The sequence below is a fragment of the Anastrepha ludens genome, chromosome 2 (genome assembly GCF_028408465.1).
Source record: "Anastrepha ludens isolate Willacy chromosome 2, idAnaLude1.1, whole genome shotgun sequence".
In the NCBI taxonomy this organism is placed as follows: domain Eukaryota; kingdom Metazoa; phylum Arthropoda; class Insecta; order Diptera; family Tephritidae; genus Anastrepha; species Anastrepha ludens.
In genome coordinates this window covers 127,097,049-127,116,262 of record NC_071498.1, presented here as the reverse complement: position 1 = coordinate 127,116,262, position 19,214 = coordinate 127,097,049, and the positions used below count along the sequence as shown (strand labels likewise).

General features: G+C 36.9%; 1 protein-coding gene across 3 annotated transcripts in view; it reads left to right on the top strand.

Annotated features, from left to right (window-relative positions):
• Positions 1-19,214, top strand: part of LOC128855314 (cadherin-99C) — a 297,926-nt gene that overhangs the window by 197,039 nt on the left and 81,673 nt on the right. For all 3 annotated transcript variants that reach the window (XM_054090116.1, XM_054090117.1, XM_054090118.1), the window contains 2 exons: positions 7,951-8,129; positions 8,744-8,866. In XM_054090116.1, coding sequence (XP_053946091.1) covers positions 7,951-8,129; positions 8,744-8,866 — 302 coding nt within the window. The remainder of the gene's footprint in view (positions 1-7,950; positions 8,130-8,743; positions 8,867-19,214) is intronic.

Genomic DNA, 19,214 nt, shown 5'->3' with positions numbered 1-19,214 from the left:
TAACCAGGACCTGCTTTAGAAGCAATGACGTGTAAGGTATAAACGGACCGAGACTCACTTTAATAATATTGTTTATCACCTCGGATTTATAGGAAAATAGAAAAATCAATGTATTGCAAAAATGGTCAAAATGTGCGAATTATTATATTTAATATAATTAAAATTTTCAAATATCACCTAAAATTTGAGCAAATGTGCACAAGGAGTTGCACAAGTTAATCTGATTAATCAGCAATCTCGTTTTCAATGGATGAGATAACTAAAGAGTTTAATATTTATTGAGACTCTTCGTTACTTACTTACTTATATGGCCCGATTAAGGATCACTACCCGTTACCGGATTAGGGCCGACTGTCACAAGTCTCGCCAGGCATCTCTGCTTTGCGCGCGCCTTCTCCAATTTTATTACACCAAGCGACGATAGGGTTCCCTCGACTTGGTCCTGCCATCGGAGGCATGGACTTCTCTTACGTCGTTGTCCTTTAACTTGCCATCGGAACACCTGATTGCTGGAGCTTCCCAACCCAGTTCAGTTGCTTAGCTCCAATAAAAAAGTGTCATCTTCTATTGAATTTGGAGCTCTTGCGAATGGGAGTAAGAAGAAAAGCCGTCTAAAAATCCCCATCGATTTTCATGATTTTTCAACAACTCGCGAAACTTCCATAATAACAACCATAGTAAAAAAGTCGTAGCAGCAAATGCATGGGGGAGTTTTGAGCGCCTCGAAGTACGACGGAATTCTAACCAGCTAGTTAAGAACCAGCTACTTAACTAGCTGGTTAGCTGACGATGTGCTGTCTACTACGAAGTAGGCAAGCACAAATTACAAAAATCGAAGCCTACTGTAAACAAGAACTGCAATTTCACAACCTGTGTGCTACCGAAAATGCTCTGCTTGGAAATCTGTTGTAAAACCGAGCTTAACAATATTGAATCGATATTTCTCAGTTGTAACAGATAACAAAAGGTTTCTTCATATTTTTCTGTATTTGGTATTGAATTTACGTTCTTCCGAAATCTATCTCTACTCACAAAAAGTGGCGGTGAGTTCTACTTTATCCGAACGATAATTTGTATGTGGCCAAGAACTCTCACTTCGGTCGTACGAGAGTCGTTTAACAAGTCAGTGCAAAAACAAAAACTACTTAATTCTTGGGATAAACCCTTTTTTTCGACATAGTCTCCACTTAGAATTATACATCTCGTTGAACGCTATTCTAATTTGTTAACAGGATCTGAGAAGTAACCATTCGTAGCTGCAATCACGTCCTCGTTTGAATAAAATCTTTTTCCCGCCAGCTATTTCTTAAAATTGGTGAACAAATAGTAGTCCGAGGGATCCGAGGGAGTTTAATCTGGAGAATAGGCGAGATGCGAAACGAGTTGGAGCCTTATTTCCATTATTTTTGTGAATACCACTGCTGAGGCGTGAGCTGGTGCATTGTCGTAATAGAAAAAGAAAATCATTCAACATCCTCGATTCAAATGAATGCCAAACACAAGAAAATAGGCCGATTTAGCTGAAATTTGCTGTGTGTTCTTCCAAGAGTTGTTACTAACTAAACATAACCTCTATATGCACTAGTAGTGTCATCTCTCTGACTTTGCACCGACTTTTCAAACGACCCTCGTGTGCCCCAGAAATGTATGGAGGACAACTTCTGATATTACAACAACAGCAAAAGCTGTTTCTTTTTATATTCAAATACGTTAAATTTTTCAAAAGATTTTTGTCTAATAATTTCATAATCGAACCAAGTTAAACAGCCCATCCACAATTCCATTTCATTCCATTCCAAGTTAAAAATTTTCCTTTCGTCAGTTTCAAAAGAATATATTTTTATTGATACGAATCTAAGTAGCAGCATTTACGAAAGGTTATCAGCATTCAGTCGATACTGCAGGCATTAGCTTAGACACACAGAGGTCATAAAATGAGTTAACCAACAGTTCATCTTTCTAACCGAACACTAAAATCTATACTAAAGACATAACTTGTTAATAGTTTCTACTTTCAAACGATGTACTTACGAATTATAAAAGCAAATCCCAAGATTTTTTTTACTATACAACTTCCGCATACTTACATACGTGCATGCCCAATACACAATGCTTTTGAACAGCAATGAAAATCAACGCACACGAATCATATGAAAGGTTGGCCACCTACTGTCGCTAACTTCATAACTAAATACTCGTGTGCTTCTAAACTTTTTATGGACCATCAAATATGCGGCTTCATCTTTCGTCACTATGAACTATGGAATTGGCCATATTGCATCTAATGAATGCTGCCAAATTCTAATATTGCAGATGCGATTTGGCATTCACTTGCAAGAGACATAAACCAACGTACAACGGATTGCGTGCTGCTGAAAAAGCTTTATTACCGCTGTGTCAGATTTTCTTTCTACTTATGTGTGCGTGTCTGTCTGCCTTGCATGAAATTGAATGGTATACTAAATTAACGATAATGCCTTTAACACTCAGAGGTGAGTGAATGGCCACCGCTGTTCTACAGTTATTCATCGGTCGGATATGGATACTTAGGACTATTGATAAAATTATGATATTATGACCCTCTGTCGCGGGGTGAGCGCTACTATCAAAGTGCTTGCATATCACTTGTTGATTTTTGATTACCTATAAATTGAGTTTGAACAAGCACATTCGGCTAAGGTGCGCCAAAATAAGCTATGCGGAAATCCATACAATGTTGTAATGGAAGAATTATTCATTTAGCTTGTGGCATCATTAAACACAGTCGCTGGATAGCTGGTAGTGTCAGAGACTGCATTTTATGTTACGAACATGAGAGCTGTTGTATGCAGCCAATTTACTAAATGCAACTGAGTGCCATTTTCATGCATATGAAAGTGAATAAAACGCATATAAATAAAATATTCATATTTGTCTATGATTTTGAAATAAATACTCATTTTCGAGCTTCTATGCAACAGAGTAGTCCCGTTTTTCTGATGTACCCAAAATCCAAGCAAAGGTTCGTGTGTCTTATTGGCAGTCGTATCTCTTTCTGCGCCCTTTTGGTAGGGTTTTCAGGTATGAATGAATATGCATCAGTACTGTATTATTTAATGGAGAGATATATTGCGAGTGTCAAAGAAAGTGTACACTACTTATTGATAGTTTTTGACTTTTCAAATATTTATATATTTTAAAATTTCATTTCTTTCTTAATATAAAAATAATATAATTAAAAGGCTATAAATTTAGTTTGGAAAACTACTTTTATTCAGTTAAAGTAAAAAATGCATGAAAATAACATAAAACTAAGAATCAATTTACCTTTGCTCGATAAGACTACCTTTTGCTTCGACTATGGCCTTGAGATGGCCCAGAAATGAATCGCCAGCTGCCCGACTATGACTTGGCGCTATTTTGACCCACCCGCGGACAATGGCTTTTTTCAGCGCCTCTAGACTAGTGAATCTTTTAGATCGAACCTTGATCGTCAAAATGGCTCAAACAGAATAATCCATCGGATTCGCGTCTGGTGATAGCCATTGTGTGACGCTATGAAGTTCGTAACGTTATTTTTTAGCCACTCTTGATTCACTCCAGATTTGTCAGACGGTGCCGAGCCCTGTTGCAACGTCCATGGTCTGCCACCGAAATGTTTCTCTGCACACGGCTTCAAAGCAACCTCCAGAATACTTTCCCGATAATATTTCACATTTACCTTGACGCCTGGCTCAATGGAAACGATTGGAGAGCGCCCATCTGCGGCTACAACGGCCCAAACCATTACTTGTAGCGGGTGCTGCCTCCAGGTAGCCAATCGATGACTCCAATTCTCGTATAAACGGTATGTCAAATAAACCCTATCGTTTTGGGAGTTTACGAATTGCTCAATTTGAAAAATTTTCTCGTCAGAGAAAATGTTCGGGAATTGACGGCTTTCGACCAAACGAAACAACTACTTCGCTCTCTCAAGTCTGAGTTGCTGCTGCGAGATCACACACCTTTTGGATCTTGTAAGACTTGATTTTGGGATAATTTTCAGTATGCGGCACGTGCTACGTCCAGATATTTGAATTCTTTCGCCATTTGAAAGGCACCTTCGTCGGGGGTTTCGCTCTAGTCGCTTCTTCTCTTTTTTAACAATTTCACGTGACGTTGCAGTCTTTTGATGACCACCTCCATGCTCTGGACTGTCATTTAGCCAACTTACAGACAACTGATTCCCATGCATCAGCTGGGTGAGGGGAGTGAAGTTAGTTACATTTCGAGTGCCGGACCCTGTAGTTCACACTAGAAAAACTATAAAAAGTAAAGTTTCGAACTTTGTACAAAATTTGTAAACTTTCGAGAAATTTCCATTAAAATTTCAAACTTTTTACTCAGACTTTTTATAAAAATTTCGCGTAAGCAGTGCTGTGCAAAGTGCAAGTTTAGAGTAGATTAAAAATCAACGTAATTTTTTGGTCTCTTATGCATTTTCTACATTTAACGCCTACTCCACTTTTTTTATTTGGAAGCAAATGCCGAACCGAAATTTCGTACAAATTTCGAAGTTTGAATTTATATGATTTTTGTTGGGGAATATACTATATTTTCGCAAAAAATTTAATTTTAATTTTAATATTATGTTTTCGAGAAAATTCCTTTTGTTTTAAAAATGTTATGGAAACAAGAAATATATGCAGCCACTGACATCTTATTTGATATAGATATGAATTTGTTTTAATTAATTTTTCAATATAAAATACAAAGCATTGCCCACTCATTTCATAAAGGGAGAAAAAACAAACAGAAAATTTGATGACGTGAATGCTCAAACCATGGCGTTGTTACGTTTTATAGCAGCTCGCAAAGTTTAGTTAAATAAAATCATTTTTAGCTCGTCTTCAAAAGGTGCTGCCCTCCAAAATGCTGGGGTTCCATTTAGATAGTCCCGCACAAACTGCAACTTCTTACTTCTACTCCTTGAACTTACGAAAGGTTTATTACGGGCTATTCCGCCATTTGAATTTTTTTCTCTCACAACTCTTCGACCAGTTACAGGATGTTAAGTACTACCTAAATCCTTCTTGGCCATTTCAGTTAACTTTGGAGTGCTTTTTTTCTTCACTTGGCGCACTAACCACTGCGACTCTTTCTCTGTTTTATTTGCGGTTTGTAGCCCCTTATTTGCTACACGATTTTTATGCGTGAAGCGTTCAGTAATGTCCTGTTGACGAACTTAAGTGTACCATTTCAGCTGTTTTGCGATGTGACATTCATTTTTTTAAATACTCTAAAACTGGAAGTACGCGGTCAAACAGTTAAAAAAAACGAGCATACATAGAATTTAATATTCCTTTAGGTCAAACTCTCGCATACTAAAAATACAATTTCACTTGTTGAAACTTTCATCGGGATAGCGATATTTTAACTGTATCATTTAAGCTGCGGGATGAATTCCCTGTATGTTTCTGATTGTTTCTTTGCATTACAATGAAATGAGTGGACAATTATTTGTATTTCATGCGTATTTTTATACTCTGTTTTCCCCTTTTCGCAAAATATTATGAAGCATTGAACATTTTACAAAAAATTGTAACTGTATCAAAAAAAGAGTGAGTGACTACATGATAAATTCTATTACTGCAGAGTCATATTAAACCATGCAAATTTGCTTAGCCAAAAATCGGTATCCCAATTGTTGAATCGTTTTTGATGTTATGCAGTTTGCAAGCAATTCAAGCAATTTCGTGGTCGACAGAAGTAAAGTGCTAAGTCGATTTAGGTTGTTTTGTCAAAAGTACACAGACACATAGATACTTGTATATTTCAGTTCTAAGATGTTTTTTTGAATATTTAAAAAAATATATTCTACTAGCAAAACCGGCCCGCTTCGCTGGGCACACTAAAATAGAATAGATATGGTTTAGAACAGAAAAGATATGGTTTTCATATTATTTATTTCTTTATTCTTTATTCAAGCGCTTTGGCATAAACAAAATTTTTTATTTTTCTATTTGTTTTTGAGTAAATATATAATGTTGTTGGCTTCCCAACACGTGAACAGCCAACGTATAGTTGACCAAGGGTGAATACTGGTTCTTCTAAATTCATGCCGCATATTTCTAAAGTTAGTCCTTGTGATTTATTGATAGTTATTGTAAATGCTAAACGAATGGGCAGTTGCAAACGCTTGAATTCAAATGGCAATTCAGGTGGAAAATTCTTGGTATTAGAACGTCTTCATTCTTGAATTTGCCAATTAAAATAGTTGCTTGGATAACATTATTCATCAATCGTTTGACTACTTCATTTTGTTCTTGACGTTCTTCTGATATCGCGTTATTCCGGGCATTTCTCATGCGCCTATTATTATTTGCCGAACGACCAATATGATTACGTGATTGTCTTGGCATTTGTACTGTAATAAACATGATTGTAATTATGGTATTCTGAGATTTTAAAACATGTTTTTTTTTCAATTTTGTGGATTATATTTTCGACGCATATGTGTTTAAAAGCCCAAGTCCACATGGTCAGGATTATTTTATTTTGTTGTGATCTTCTTTAATCATCTCTTTTCTTCTGAAAATTGTTGACAATTTGCATGATAAGACTATTAATTTTTTCATCAAAGTTACGCATTTTTCGTGCTCTTCTTTTTCATCCTTTAACAATTTCTTTTTTTTTTTTTTTTTTTTACCATCTTTTCACTCATGGTGTATCGTAGGTTATCGCATATGAACCGAAAAACTAAATCCACAAAACATAATTTCATATGAACATTCGGATTTAACATTAAATTCTCAAATTTCGTAAGAAATTATTCAGGACTCCAAAAAAATTCACAAAAAATGTTTACACTTTGCACTTAGGTCTTCTCCTTATGGCGTCCAAATCAGAAAGAAATATTGACACATTGTAACTCACACTGTCAATTTGACAGTTCAGTTCCGCCCCAAGCGTTAAAAAAGTAAACGACATTATGGCTGGTTCAAGAGAACGCTGTACCCGTTGCCGGTGTTCCGAATTACAACCAAACTTTACGAAACCCATTTTCAATACTTACTTACTTACTTTAATTCGGTGCAAAGACACGGCGGGTCCACGTTTTGGCATATATTTCGAGACCCTAGTCATCAAAAGGTACGAAAATTACCCCGTATTAAGGCACTTATCAACAGCTTTCATTTGATACCCATATTGTACATACACAACCAAAGGTTACCCGGGTCCACGTTTTGACCTACATCTCGAGACCCCAGTCACGGAGCGGCATGAAAAATACTTTGTACTAAAGCATTCACCAAAAGCTTCCATTTGATATTCATATTTTACAAACACATCCTAGGGTTACCTGGGTCCACGTTTTGGCCTATATCTCGAGACCCTAGTCACGAAACGGTATGAAAACTACTCTATACTATAGAAATCATCAACAGCTTCCATTTGATACCCATATTGTACATACACGTTCTAGGGTTACCCGAGTCCACGTTTTGGCCTATCTTTCGAGACTCTGGTATCCGATTCTTAAAATTTCAAAACAAAAACCTTCTCCACATGTGTCTCTTCAATGTGGCAAAGTTTGGTTAAAATCGGTTGAGCCATTCTCCGTAAAGTTCATCACAACGCGAAAAACGGCTGAATTTTTATATATATAGAGTATCCTATATTACTTCTAACACCTCCAAAAACATGTGTACAAAGTTTCATAATAATCAGTTAAGTAGTTTTTGCGTGAAAGCGTAACAAACAAACTTACATTCACATTTATAATATTAGTAGGGATTCTACCCAAATATGGTGCTTTGAAAAATGTTTTTTCTTTTTTTTAAACATCCGCAGTTGGCCTCTAACGCGTATCTACTGATTTGATTCCAATTTTTATTTGACGTTTTTTTACGACTTTTCTTGCTTTTTGTTGGCTGTTCGCCACTCACTGTTTACTAACTGCTACTGCACCGTTTATTTATGTATTTACAGTTATTGGCCAACAAACTACGCCGCCGGAATTGCCAATTTACGGTGATCCCTACACGGAAATTGCACTGGATCTAGTCTTCCCAAAGGGGAATCCAACATTCCTGCTCGACGGCAAGAAGTTGCAGCTGTTGCAGCCGCTCGATCGCGATGAGGAGAATCTGAGTCACATTGTCTTTCAGGTGAGTGCAACGCCCGTCTGTTCTTAGTTATGAGCAGAATAAAGCTAAGCTAGGGAAGCAGCATGCACATATTTGCTAAAGTGTATGTTTGGTTGTGTGCGCGTGTATGAGTGCATGCAATTCGGCGCACCAAAGGCGGTAGGCTGCTTGCGGCGAAATATAGCCATGTGCATATTTGCTAACGTATACACACACACACTCACAACCACATATACAAAGTAAATGCATGCATCGGGATGTGCAATGGCAGTCATAAAAAGCTTTTTAACCACCAAAACAAAAACAAACAGAAAAGACAAGCTTGCGCTGGCTTGCCGCTGTGAGATTTTACTCTGTGAAATGCAAATTTTTATGGCAAAATTTTACAGTTGCACGCCAGTTGCAGAAAAACAAAAACATGCTTGCTTCAAAACAAATATGCCAACATTTTACGACTGCTTTACTTTTTGCCGTTTGGCGTGCAGCGAAACAATTTTTTAAGTACATCTTCTTCCATTTCTATTAACTGCTTGTAACTATGTGTGTGTGGGTGTGTGTGTGTATTTTTTGTCTTATGATATTTATGTAATATATTTTGTTCTTACATTTTCCATTTTCATTTTGCTGCACCACAGGTCTCCTGCACCATTCGTGCAACGAACAAACGACGCAACATTCCGATTATTGTGCGCGTATCTGATGTCAACGACAATGCACCGCGCTTCATGAACACACCCTATGAGGTCACCGTGCCGGAGGTAAGAAATGAAAATTTTACGAAAAAAAAAAACAATCAGGAATACTCAAGAACAAAACTTTCCAAGGTTCATTCAAAAAAAGAAATTAAAAACTTACTTAAATGTAGAAGAAAAAAAAAATTTCCTTTCATTTGCAATAAAACCACAAGCATTCGCAAGCACAAACCTCTTCGCTTCAATCTAGATAAGTCCCTTAGCGGGAAGCGACCACCGTCGCATCACCGCCTCAACCCGCCACGCTGATGCCACAAATACAATTCCCGCTTTGATTGTTTGCTGTTGTTCGTAATATTTGGCAAAACGCAAAAGTGCTTTTTGTATGCGCAAAGCATAATCACAACAACAATAGCAAGCGAACAGCTCAGCAGCACCGCTGTGCTATGTCTGCATAGAACCAAACCGCAATTATCGTGGGCAACGGGAACAATTAAATGTGAAACGTTCCAAGGCAGTGGGCCTGCGCAGATCCGCCGCAGCACTAGCTAGCCTCTATTTCGGTTACAGCTGGTTTTTCGCTTCACCGGCAAGTTAGCCAACCTGGTGGGTGGTTTATTGTGAACGCAACTGGTTTTTCGCGCCCACGCGCGCATTTATTTCATACCAAACGCAAATACTTGCGGACTCTGGCTGCTGCTACTGTTGTGTTTGCTGCAACTCGTTTAAATGGCTCGCAAAGCAGTTCAGTTAATTTTGACGTTTACTGCAAAACAAACGAATATATTTATTAGTGGTTGACTGCTGACGGGAAGAAAAAATTAGAAAAATGTAAAATGAGAATGAGAAATAATGAACAAAAAATTCGAAAGACTTAAGCGACAAACTTGGCAAAAATTTACCAAAATTGGATTTTTTTATGAATTTATTTTTATTTTTTGTTATTATATATATTTTTTTTTATTTAATTCAATTTGGTTTTGTACTACATTTATATTTTTCCTTTTTTTAAGCTATTTAAATTCTTTATTTTATTTAAGTTTGCTTATTTTATTTTTTTAATTATTATATTAATATAATTATATAACTGGCGCGTACACCCTTTCTGGGTGTTTGGCCGAGTTTCTCCTCCTATTTATGGTGTGCGTCTTGATGTTGTTCCACAAATAGAGGAACCTACAGCTTCAAGCCGACTCTGAACGGCAAATATTTTTAATGAGGTGCTTTTTCATGGCAGAAATGCACTCGGACCGCTATTAGAAAAAACTTTTTCTTCATTTTGGTATTTCACCGAGATTCGCAGCTACGATCTCTCTTATTATATTTAAATATATTTTTTATTTATTTCATTAATATTATTTTCTTGTACTTTATTTTATTTTAATTTAAATTGGTTCTGTGCTACCTTTATATTTTTCCAATTTTTGATTTTTTTGAGTTTTTTGTTTTATTTTATTTTTTATTTTATTGCTATAATACTAAATAATACAAAATACTCATATCTGAATACGAACAAGCGACACTAGTAGCAAGGGTTTACGATTTAATTTTTTTTAATTTCATTTTATTATTAATGCTCTTATTATAGCTGCATCCGAACGAGTAGTTAATAAAAAAATCCCGTGAATCCAACGATACAAATGGCTTAATAGCTCTGCATTATAGTATTTTCGTTTTGATAAACTGCTATGTAATGGCAAAGTTCGCTAAAAAAGTGGCCAAGAGGAGGCCACTGTAAACATCTCGTTGCTACCTCACGAAAGTAAGGAAATCATTAACAGCGAAATCGAGGGCTTCAGGCTTCTTGAGTGAAATCGCCAAGCCTATGTTGGTATTGTACCCTGCACTGATACATAAGGGGAGCAGACACCTGGATAAACATAGTTTACCAGAGCAGGAAAAAAATCTCAAAAAACAAAACGATTGGTGCAGTTGGAAGTTCGGCTCTGAGAAATATTTTGAGCACATGAACACAGCACAATAAATCTGCCAGGTCGCTATGCTAATTCCCCTCATAATATTTAAAAATAACTATTTTCTAATTCCATTGCTTTTTAAAGCATCCCAGCTGAAAGTATGCAAAATGGTTTTACCCTGTCTTTGGAGAGTGAAAGGACCAGCGTTCTGCTTCTCATCAAATGTCAAATTGTAATGTAAGTCTATTACTTTTCAAAGAATTGAGAGCCTGAAGTAAACAAAATATAAATAATAAAAAAAAATATTCCCGCTTGTACTTGGAAGCACTGGTGACGTGCGTAGTCACTTGTGGGCTAAGTGGGCAAAAATATCGCTTGATCATTCCTAAGCTGTTGTTGCTTTCACAAGCAAAGTTCTGCTTAGCGAGCAAAGAAGTGATGAATCCAAAGCAGCTTATATTAAAAAATAAGTTCACCACAGTTCGGCTGTTGAAACATCAATCCATAAGAGGGGCAGTGCATACTTGGAAATCTTTCCATCCACATTGTAGCGAATCTTTTGTAAGAATCTTGTCCTACACGCATACAAGATCAAATTAACTCAATATTTAAGGTATCTTGATAATTTTGTGAAAGTCATATTATGTCCATGTTAAGAACCTGTAACACAAATGTATCGTTTTGCGAATTTGGACTTACCTCCAACAAACCTTACCGTTTTTGTTGATAGTCAAGCAGCGATCAAGGCACTGGCCTCAGCGCGCATCAATTCAAGATGTGCTAAGAATGTAGGTATTTGCTGCTCTCGTTTATCCAACAACACTACACCACACTCTGTTGGGTCCCCGACCACTCTGAAGTACAGCGAAATGAAAGAGCGGATGAGTGTGCAAGGAAAGGCTCCGACCTTGGCCTTCAGCGAGTGGTGAGAACATAAGCATCCCTCTAACGAACTGTATACTGCATTGTGATTGTGTGGAATCACGGAAACCAATGGAATGAGGTCTCTGACTGCTAACTGTATGGCCTCCAAGTGCTCTGGCCAAAATTGAAGGTTAAAATGGCAAAATGCCTGCTTGGATTCAGCAAATCAACTACCGGCGTCCTCACAGGTTTTATAATGGGTCACTGAACTTTTGGCACCTTAGCCAGTAGAATGGGTGTACCTCACAAGGAATTCTGCAGGTGTTGTGGAGATGTAGAAGTTATTGAGTCAGTACAACACCTTATCTGTGAATGTCGTGCACTTAAAAGAAGCCGTGCTAAAAATCTTGGCGATTATTTCTTTGTAGACTTGGGAAATTAGCAATCACTAATCACTAATCACCGGAGGGATTAGGTACCTGCTTAAAAATATCTAAGTGGCTTAAGCAACTTAGGGGATGGAAATCAAATGCAGCTATCACATTGCTTCTTAGGGCCACCGAGTGCCTTGTCTTAGACAAACCACCAGGCTAACGTAACATAACCTTTCATTGTAAACATTAACTCTAGTTAGCAGCATACATCAGCTGGGACTCTCTAAATGGCAAACATAATTTTTCATATATACTTGCATACAAGCTTGGTTTCCTGTTTACACAAGTTTACACAAGAGAGAGCTACAGCGATCACTTGATGAACGGACGTCGGCAAGCTTACTAAGACTCTCAAAAACGGTTATACGGCTTCTCAAGGAAGCAACTAGCGGGCGCTAAAGTATGTTTCGTAAGTTGCCAGGTTCTAAGCCTCACATAGCCATAGATATGAGGAAGAAGTAGATGCCGCTTAGCACTTTTTAAACCATATATGAGCACTTCAAGGAATGTTCTTCCGATTTCTAGGGAATCACCCCTTTGTGGAACAGGACAGTTAAGGCACAATCTCGCTAGAGATGATGAGTGGATTCGACCTCTTAGAGGTAGAGAAGGTTTAAAGACATACATATTACGACTACGACTTTCTACTGAAATGGCGCTGAATGCTCACCGACCTATAGATTACTCACAGTTTTTACAGGTTTTCGGTGCTATTTTTTTTTTAAACTTCTAAGCTTATATGCCAAACTGCTTTCACTATGAAAATCATGTAGAAAAAGGTTAAAATACTAGATTGTTCAATAAGTTTTGAGGTTCGATAGGAGAGGTCGTTGCTATTAGCCTATTTTTTTTACTTCTGTTAAATATTTTGATTCACTCTTCATAGGAATCGTAGTATGAAGTATCGTGCAGTGATTGAACTTTTATTTTTGAAAGGCTTAAAAGCAAAGGAAATTTATGAACGAATGTTGAAAGTGTAGAAAGTAGAAAGATGAGTTGCTGAATTTAAACGTGGTCGTACAATCCTAGAAGACGATCCGCGTCAAGGTGGTCAGAAGCACCAACAGCACCAGAAATTGTAGAAAAAATGCGAAATACAGGTTATCATATAGGAAAATTGTCGAGTGACTGAAAGAGATTTAGTAGAGGCCTTAGGCATCTCATTTGGCTATGTAGGTAATATTTTGACTGAAATATTGGGTTTCAAAAAGGTGTGTGCGCATTTGTGAACAATGGAACAGAAACCCATTGGAATGCGACTTTCTCCGCAAAATTTAAAGCTTTTTCGAAAGAATAAGGAGATTTTGTGCGTCGATTCGACCTTATGGATGAGACTTGGGTCTAGAAATCGGTCAAGAAGATGTCAGCAACAGTTTTTTCTGAATTTTGACAATGATTAAATTCCAATCCGCGAATTAAAGTTTGAATTGTTGGAGCACCCGCCGTATACACCAGAGTTGGCCCCAAGCGACATCCACTTGTTTCCAGACCTAAAAAAGAATTCATGTATGAAAAGCGTTTTTCATCAAATTATGAGATCATAACAGCTGTGGAAGCGTATCTTGCAGCCCTTACAGATTCCAGATGCTCACTGCTGGGATGGAGTTCATAAATTGGAATCTTGTTGGAACAAGTGTATTGATATTCAGGTAGACTACACTTAGTAATAAAGTGCATTTCAGATCATGGAATTGTGTTTTCCTTAATGAACCACAAAACTTATTGAACAACCAACTATTTAAAATGTATAATCAAAACAAGACAATATTAAGCACAAGTTCCGAGTGCTGTCGCCAAATAATCAGATCGACTCTTTACAATCTTCCTTTGAGCCACAAAAATTAGACATCCTGCTGAGCAGCATGTTTGGAAAATAGTTTACGAGGCTAAGTGTGTATGATAAGTCAAAAATACGTATCATTTTATTAGAACAGGAAGCATAACAAAGAACTTAATTTTCACAAAAGCAACAAAAATGAATGTACATCAAACTAGGCTTCCTCTACTTGTATACACTTACTTTCACATACAAATGCACAAATTTGAATCGGCTATTAAACATCAGCTGCCAGATTGACAGGCGCGCAAGCAAAGCAACATCAAAACGAGCACTTCTGCTGTCAGAAATTTTCACATGCCAAGATGCGAAGTTGCTTTTTTAACTCTTATTTTGCTAATTCCACTTTTTATTGCAGTTATTAACTGGATACCTCGCCAGAGCATTGCCCTGGGAGATCATTTTGCATGCATATGAAGACAAAAAAGAGTGCGCTATAAAATAACCAACATAAAGTCATGAATATTTTGTGATTATTAAGTTCGGTTGTATGGGTGTGCGTAAGACCGAGCAATGACATATTGCAAGTTGCATGTTGTAGTCGATTTTCTAAGTTATTTTTCGATGCATTGTTACATCAACTCTCTGTAATTCGTGCATAGCACTTAAGTGCAGTAATCATTCGAATATCCATTCTGATTTTTTCGTTAGTACGCACGTTGTAGCAGATACATATGCATACATACATATTCTCATACATACATATACATGCACATATTGTATTTATTTTATGTTATAGAGTTGATTTGAACTACTACCACAGCTTGACTTCAAGTAAAATTACAATTTGCAGAAACACTATTTTTTTTGGGCATCCTTTGGCTGTGATTTAAATTTTAAAAATTTAGTCACCATCATCAGTCAGCGGTACAGCTCGGGGTGAGCTTTAGTTTCATACATTAGCCTTCTCCGCAATTCAAGTAGTTACACGATTCAAGGCAGCAGACTTCCACTTATGTGTTTTCAGTTTCTTTATATCTTCGATGACGTTGTCGAACTAGCGTTTCCTAGGAGTGCCTTTACATTGATTTTTAGGGACTTTTTTTACTCATACGCACGACATGACCCAACGATAAAAGTCATTGCGATTCGACATACTTAACGACATCTTCCCCTTTGCACATCCGCAGCAGATCCTCGTTGTATCTGATTGTATAACAACCATCCTCAACATAAGGGCCACCGAGTGTCTTGTCTAAGACAAGTAACCTGGCTAACCTAACCGAACCATCCCCAAACCGCGGTGAACCATAGAGTTTTCGTAAGAAGAGCTCTAAATTTATTTTAAATATTCTATGCGCGAGAGTAGTCTGACTTTTTGTTTACAGCAACACGTCGATCTTGGACGCAATTCTGAACACTATTTTCCTTTTCTAGTAGTACTCCCAGGTACTTGAAACTCTCTACTCCTTCAAAAACGTACTGTACAATATGGGTATATTCACCGCCATTCAGCATCGCGTAACATTTTAATTTTAAAATTAAAGTTAAATTAATTTAATTTTAAAATCAAAATTAAAAATTTAGTGCTACATAAAATTATACAAAGAACCATCATTTAAGTTATTTTCAGCCAGCCTTTTCTAAAAACTTTCATTGAGAACTTTAAAAATAAATTGTACTGATTCCGAAGAGAAATAAAGGATAGCAATGAATAATAAGTAAGTTTTAGAGGAAGCGCCCAAAGAAGGGTGTATGTGCCAATTATATATGTGGCGTACCCACAAACTATTATTGAATTTATATTCATTTTGCTATTGAATTTACATATGTATATTAATTTTGTTATGGCAACGCCGTGCTACTGGCTTGAGCTGCCATTTTGTTTTACTTCGATTTCTTACTTTTTGGATCGGGCACGTGTCGGAAAATGTAAATTTAGTTTCTTAACAATAAATCACAGTAAAATCCAAATATATTATATATATATTAGGCCGGGTCGATTTGTGGGGAGGCAAAAAAATCGCCCATTGCTCTGTGAAAATCATATTCTAGGGATCAAAATAAGAAACTTTGCCGAAGGAACCATACCTCTAAAACGAATTCTGATGTCTCCCAATTTGGGTCGAACTTTTTAGATTCTTTTCTCATGTAAAGGCCAAAAATGGTGATATTTTGAAATGATTGTATGGGGAACCCCCCCAGGGGAGTTCCAGGGGGTGTGCCACTGACATGGGTGGATCGGTCGTCCAAAGTTAGTCGGGGTCGGTCATACATTTGGACTCGATTGAAGCACTCTAAATGGGTCAAAGTGGGATTTTTCGTTGGACCCAAATTGGGGGACATCAGAATTCATTTTAGAGCTATGGTTCCTTCGTCAAAGTTTCTTATTTTGATCCCTAGAATACGATTTTCACAGAGCAATAAGCGATTTTTAAATCGACCCGCCCTAATATATTATATATATATTAGAAGAAAATGGATATCATAAATTTAATTTTCTCCTCGTGTCAACTATTTTGCTACAAAAAAGTGTTATGTATGGACATCGTTTAACCACAGAAACTTTAAAACGTTCTTATAAGATATATTCTAACTATTAAAAATCCTCAATCCTCTTCAAAGAGCGATGTAAATTGTATATAAAACTGTATCATCTCAGCATAAATAGAAAATATCAATGTCGAAAATCCCCAGTTTACCATTTACAGCAATTTTGTTATAAAGGGGTAATATACATAAGTTGATTGCTGTAAGGCACTGTAAAGTTCGACGCTGTTAAGCCGTAACATTACATCTTGTAATAACATAGAGGAAGGCTATAAATACGAACTTGAGTACGAATACGAGTACAAAAGCAAGTAACAATGCGAATACAAATACAAATACTAATCCTAGTAAAAATACGAATACTAATACTAGTGAGAATACGAATGCGAATACTTATCCAAATGCAAATATGAACTGCCACAGTTCGATAGACATTTTACAGCATACAGTTTTACTGAAATTCTTCAAATGAAGGGGCAAAACATGTAAGTTGATTGCTGTAAAGCTTCCCTCAGTAAATTTTGACGCTGCCATAACATTACATCTTCTCAGAACATAGAGGAAAGCGCTAAATGCGAATACGAATGCGAGTACAAATACAAATAATACTACAAATATAAATACGAATACGAACACCAATACTAGTAAGAATACGAATACCACTACTTAAACAAATACAAATATGAAGTGGCACAGTTCCATATCCACTTTACAGCATACAATTAGCAGAAATTTTGAAATGAAGAGGCAGGAAATATAAGTTGATTGTTGTAGCGTTTCGCTATGTAAAGTTCTACGCTGTTCAGTCATAACTTCACATCCTCTCTTAAAATATAGGAAAGCGATAAATACAAATATGAATATGAATGCAGATATTAATAAGAATATGAATACAAATGCAAACACAAATACGAATAAGAATTTATATTTAAATATGCATATAATTACAAGCTCAAAAATAAACACGAATTTACTTATACGATTTCACACGCAAATCTGAACTGAAACATGAATATTATGATTTAGCTGTAAATAGAAATACTAAGCAACTCAAACAAAGTACATTTCATAAGATTTACCTCGCTGACATAAAATACTAAAGGTACTAAATAGTAATATCAAAACTAGGTAGCTTCCATGTAGCTTCTTAAAATTTAATTTTCTATCGATTTATGGGCATAACATTTTAAGAAGGATCCCCGAACAAGACGAGAGCCGGGTGCCCAATCGAAGATCTGAAAAAAGATGTCCAACGGAGGGTTAACCTAACCCAACCCGCTTCGAAGCTAACTACTTCAAAAACCATCCAAATGCAACAAAATTACGCATGCGTTTAGTGTGATGACTGCCAATCACACGAACGACACTGCAACAAGCAACGGGTGCCATCATCAAACCAACAAAAATACACATTCTGATCGCTGTAAATGCTGTGGCGGTAATTTCAACTTTAATGTTGCCAACCACTTTTCAGTGACTTGCCACTTTTAAGCAGTCAATTGCAAATGTCAGTTGCCACTAAAATCTACAAGTAATTCACTCTAAATGCAACAAACGCTTAAGTCCGGCAACGCAATCAATTATTTGAACAAGTTGTTAACTGGTCACTCGCTCAGCAGCTAAAAAGAAAACAACAAATCATGCTTCGCACAAAATCATTTAAAATAAATACTCAAATATTGCTTAAGTTCGTACGCAAAAAATTACAATTTGCTGTTGTTGTTTTATCGCAATTTTGTGCGTATTTTTGTTAATTAAGTGGCAGTCAGCGCTGGACGCTCGAGCATTTGAACGCTTAGCCGAGCCGCTTGGACACTTGTCAATTTGGTGCACTTTGAAGTTGATTTGAGTAGTTGCTGCGGCAGTTAGTCAGCGCCCTGAGTAAAATGTTGCTTTTAATGAAGCCAGCGAGCGCGCAACATGTTGCTGACGAAACATGTCGCATCGTACGCTGACAACTACTAATGGCGTGTTTTTTTCTTGTTTTGCTTGGTTTTTTCCTTGTTTTGTTTTTTGTTTATCCCTGTTTTTGTTTGTGTATCCATTCACTCTTTTGTTTTCTGATCAATTTTCATAGAGGTTTTATGCATAAATCGTAAAAATTGTAATAAACTAAACAAATGCAGTTTATGGTTGCGTGTTGCAAGCTGATTTCCCACAGGCGCATTTGAACATACAGATAAATGTCACATTCTTGCAAAATGTTTGTCAGCACGCACACTCATGCAGATACTTACACGTGCGTTGGTATAAACGTACAAAAAAAAACAAAACTTCTACCCGCAAAATTGATATACATCAATCGCCCGCTGGCAGCAGCACCTGTTGGCATCATTTCAAATAGCTGTCCATCAATTGCTCTCCACTTTATGTTCTGATGTAGCTCGTTTGCTGTCACCACAAATCCAGTTCAACGAGAATTGCTTGGCCGGGGCGAAAGCAGCGTTAGTAGCAGCAGCGCAGCAGCAACACATCAGTCAGCAACCGCAAACATCGTTTGGCTATCAGTTCTTAGCCGCTTGGCCACTTGGACTGTTGCTGTACTGTTGCTGTATGTCTCAGCAATGCACTCAAGCATGCGGAAATTGATTATTACTAGTTTATAGCATTTTTATTTTTCCTCTTTCGCTCTTCTCGCAATTGTTATAGTTTTCATGTAGTTTTCTTTTAGTTCCTTTTTGTTTTTGTTGCTTTCTCACTTTGTCTTGCGACTGCCAAGTTAATTGCGCATTTGTAAGGAAATTGCGCTATTCATAAATATATTAGGAAAATGAAATTAAGTTATTAGCTTGGCAATGTCAAGTACCGCTATTTTTGCTACTGACACACACAATCGATTGACTTTGACACCGCTGCTGAGTGAGTTATTTATT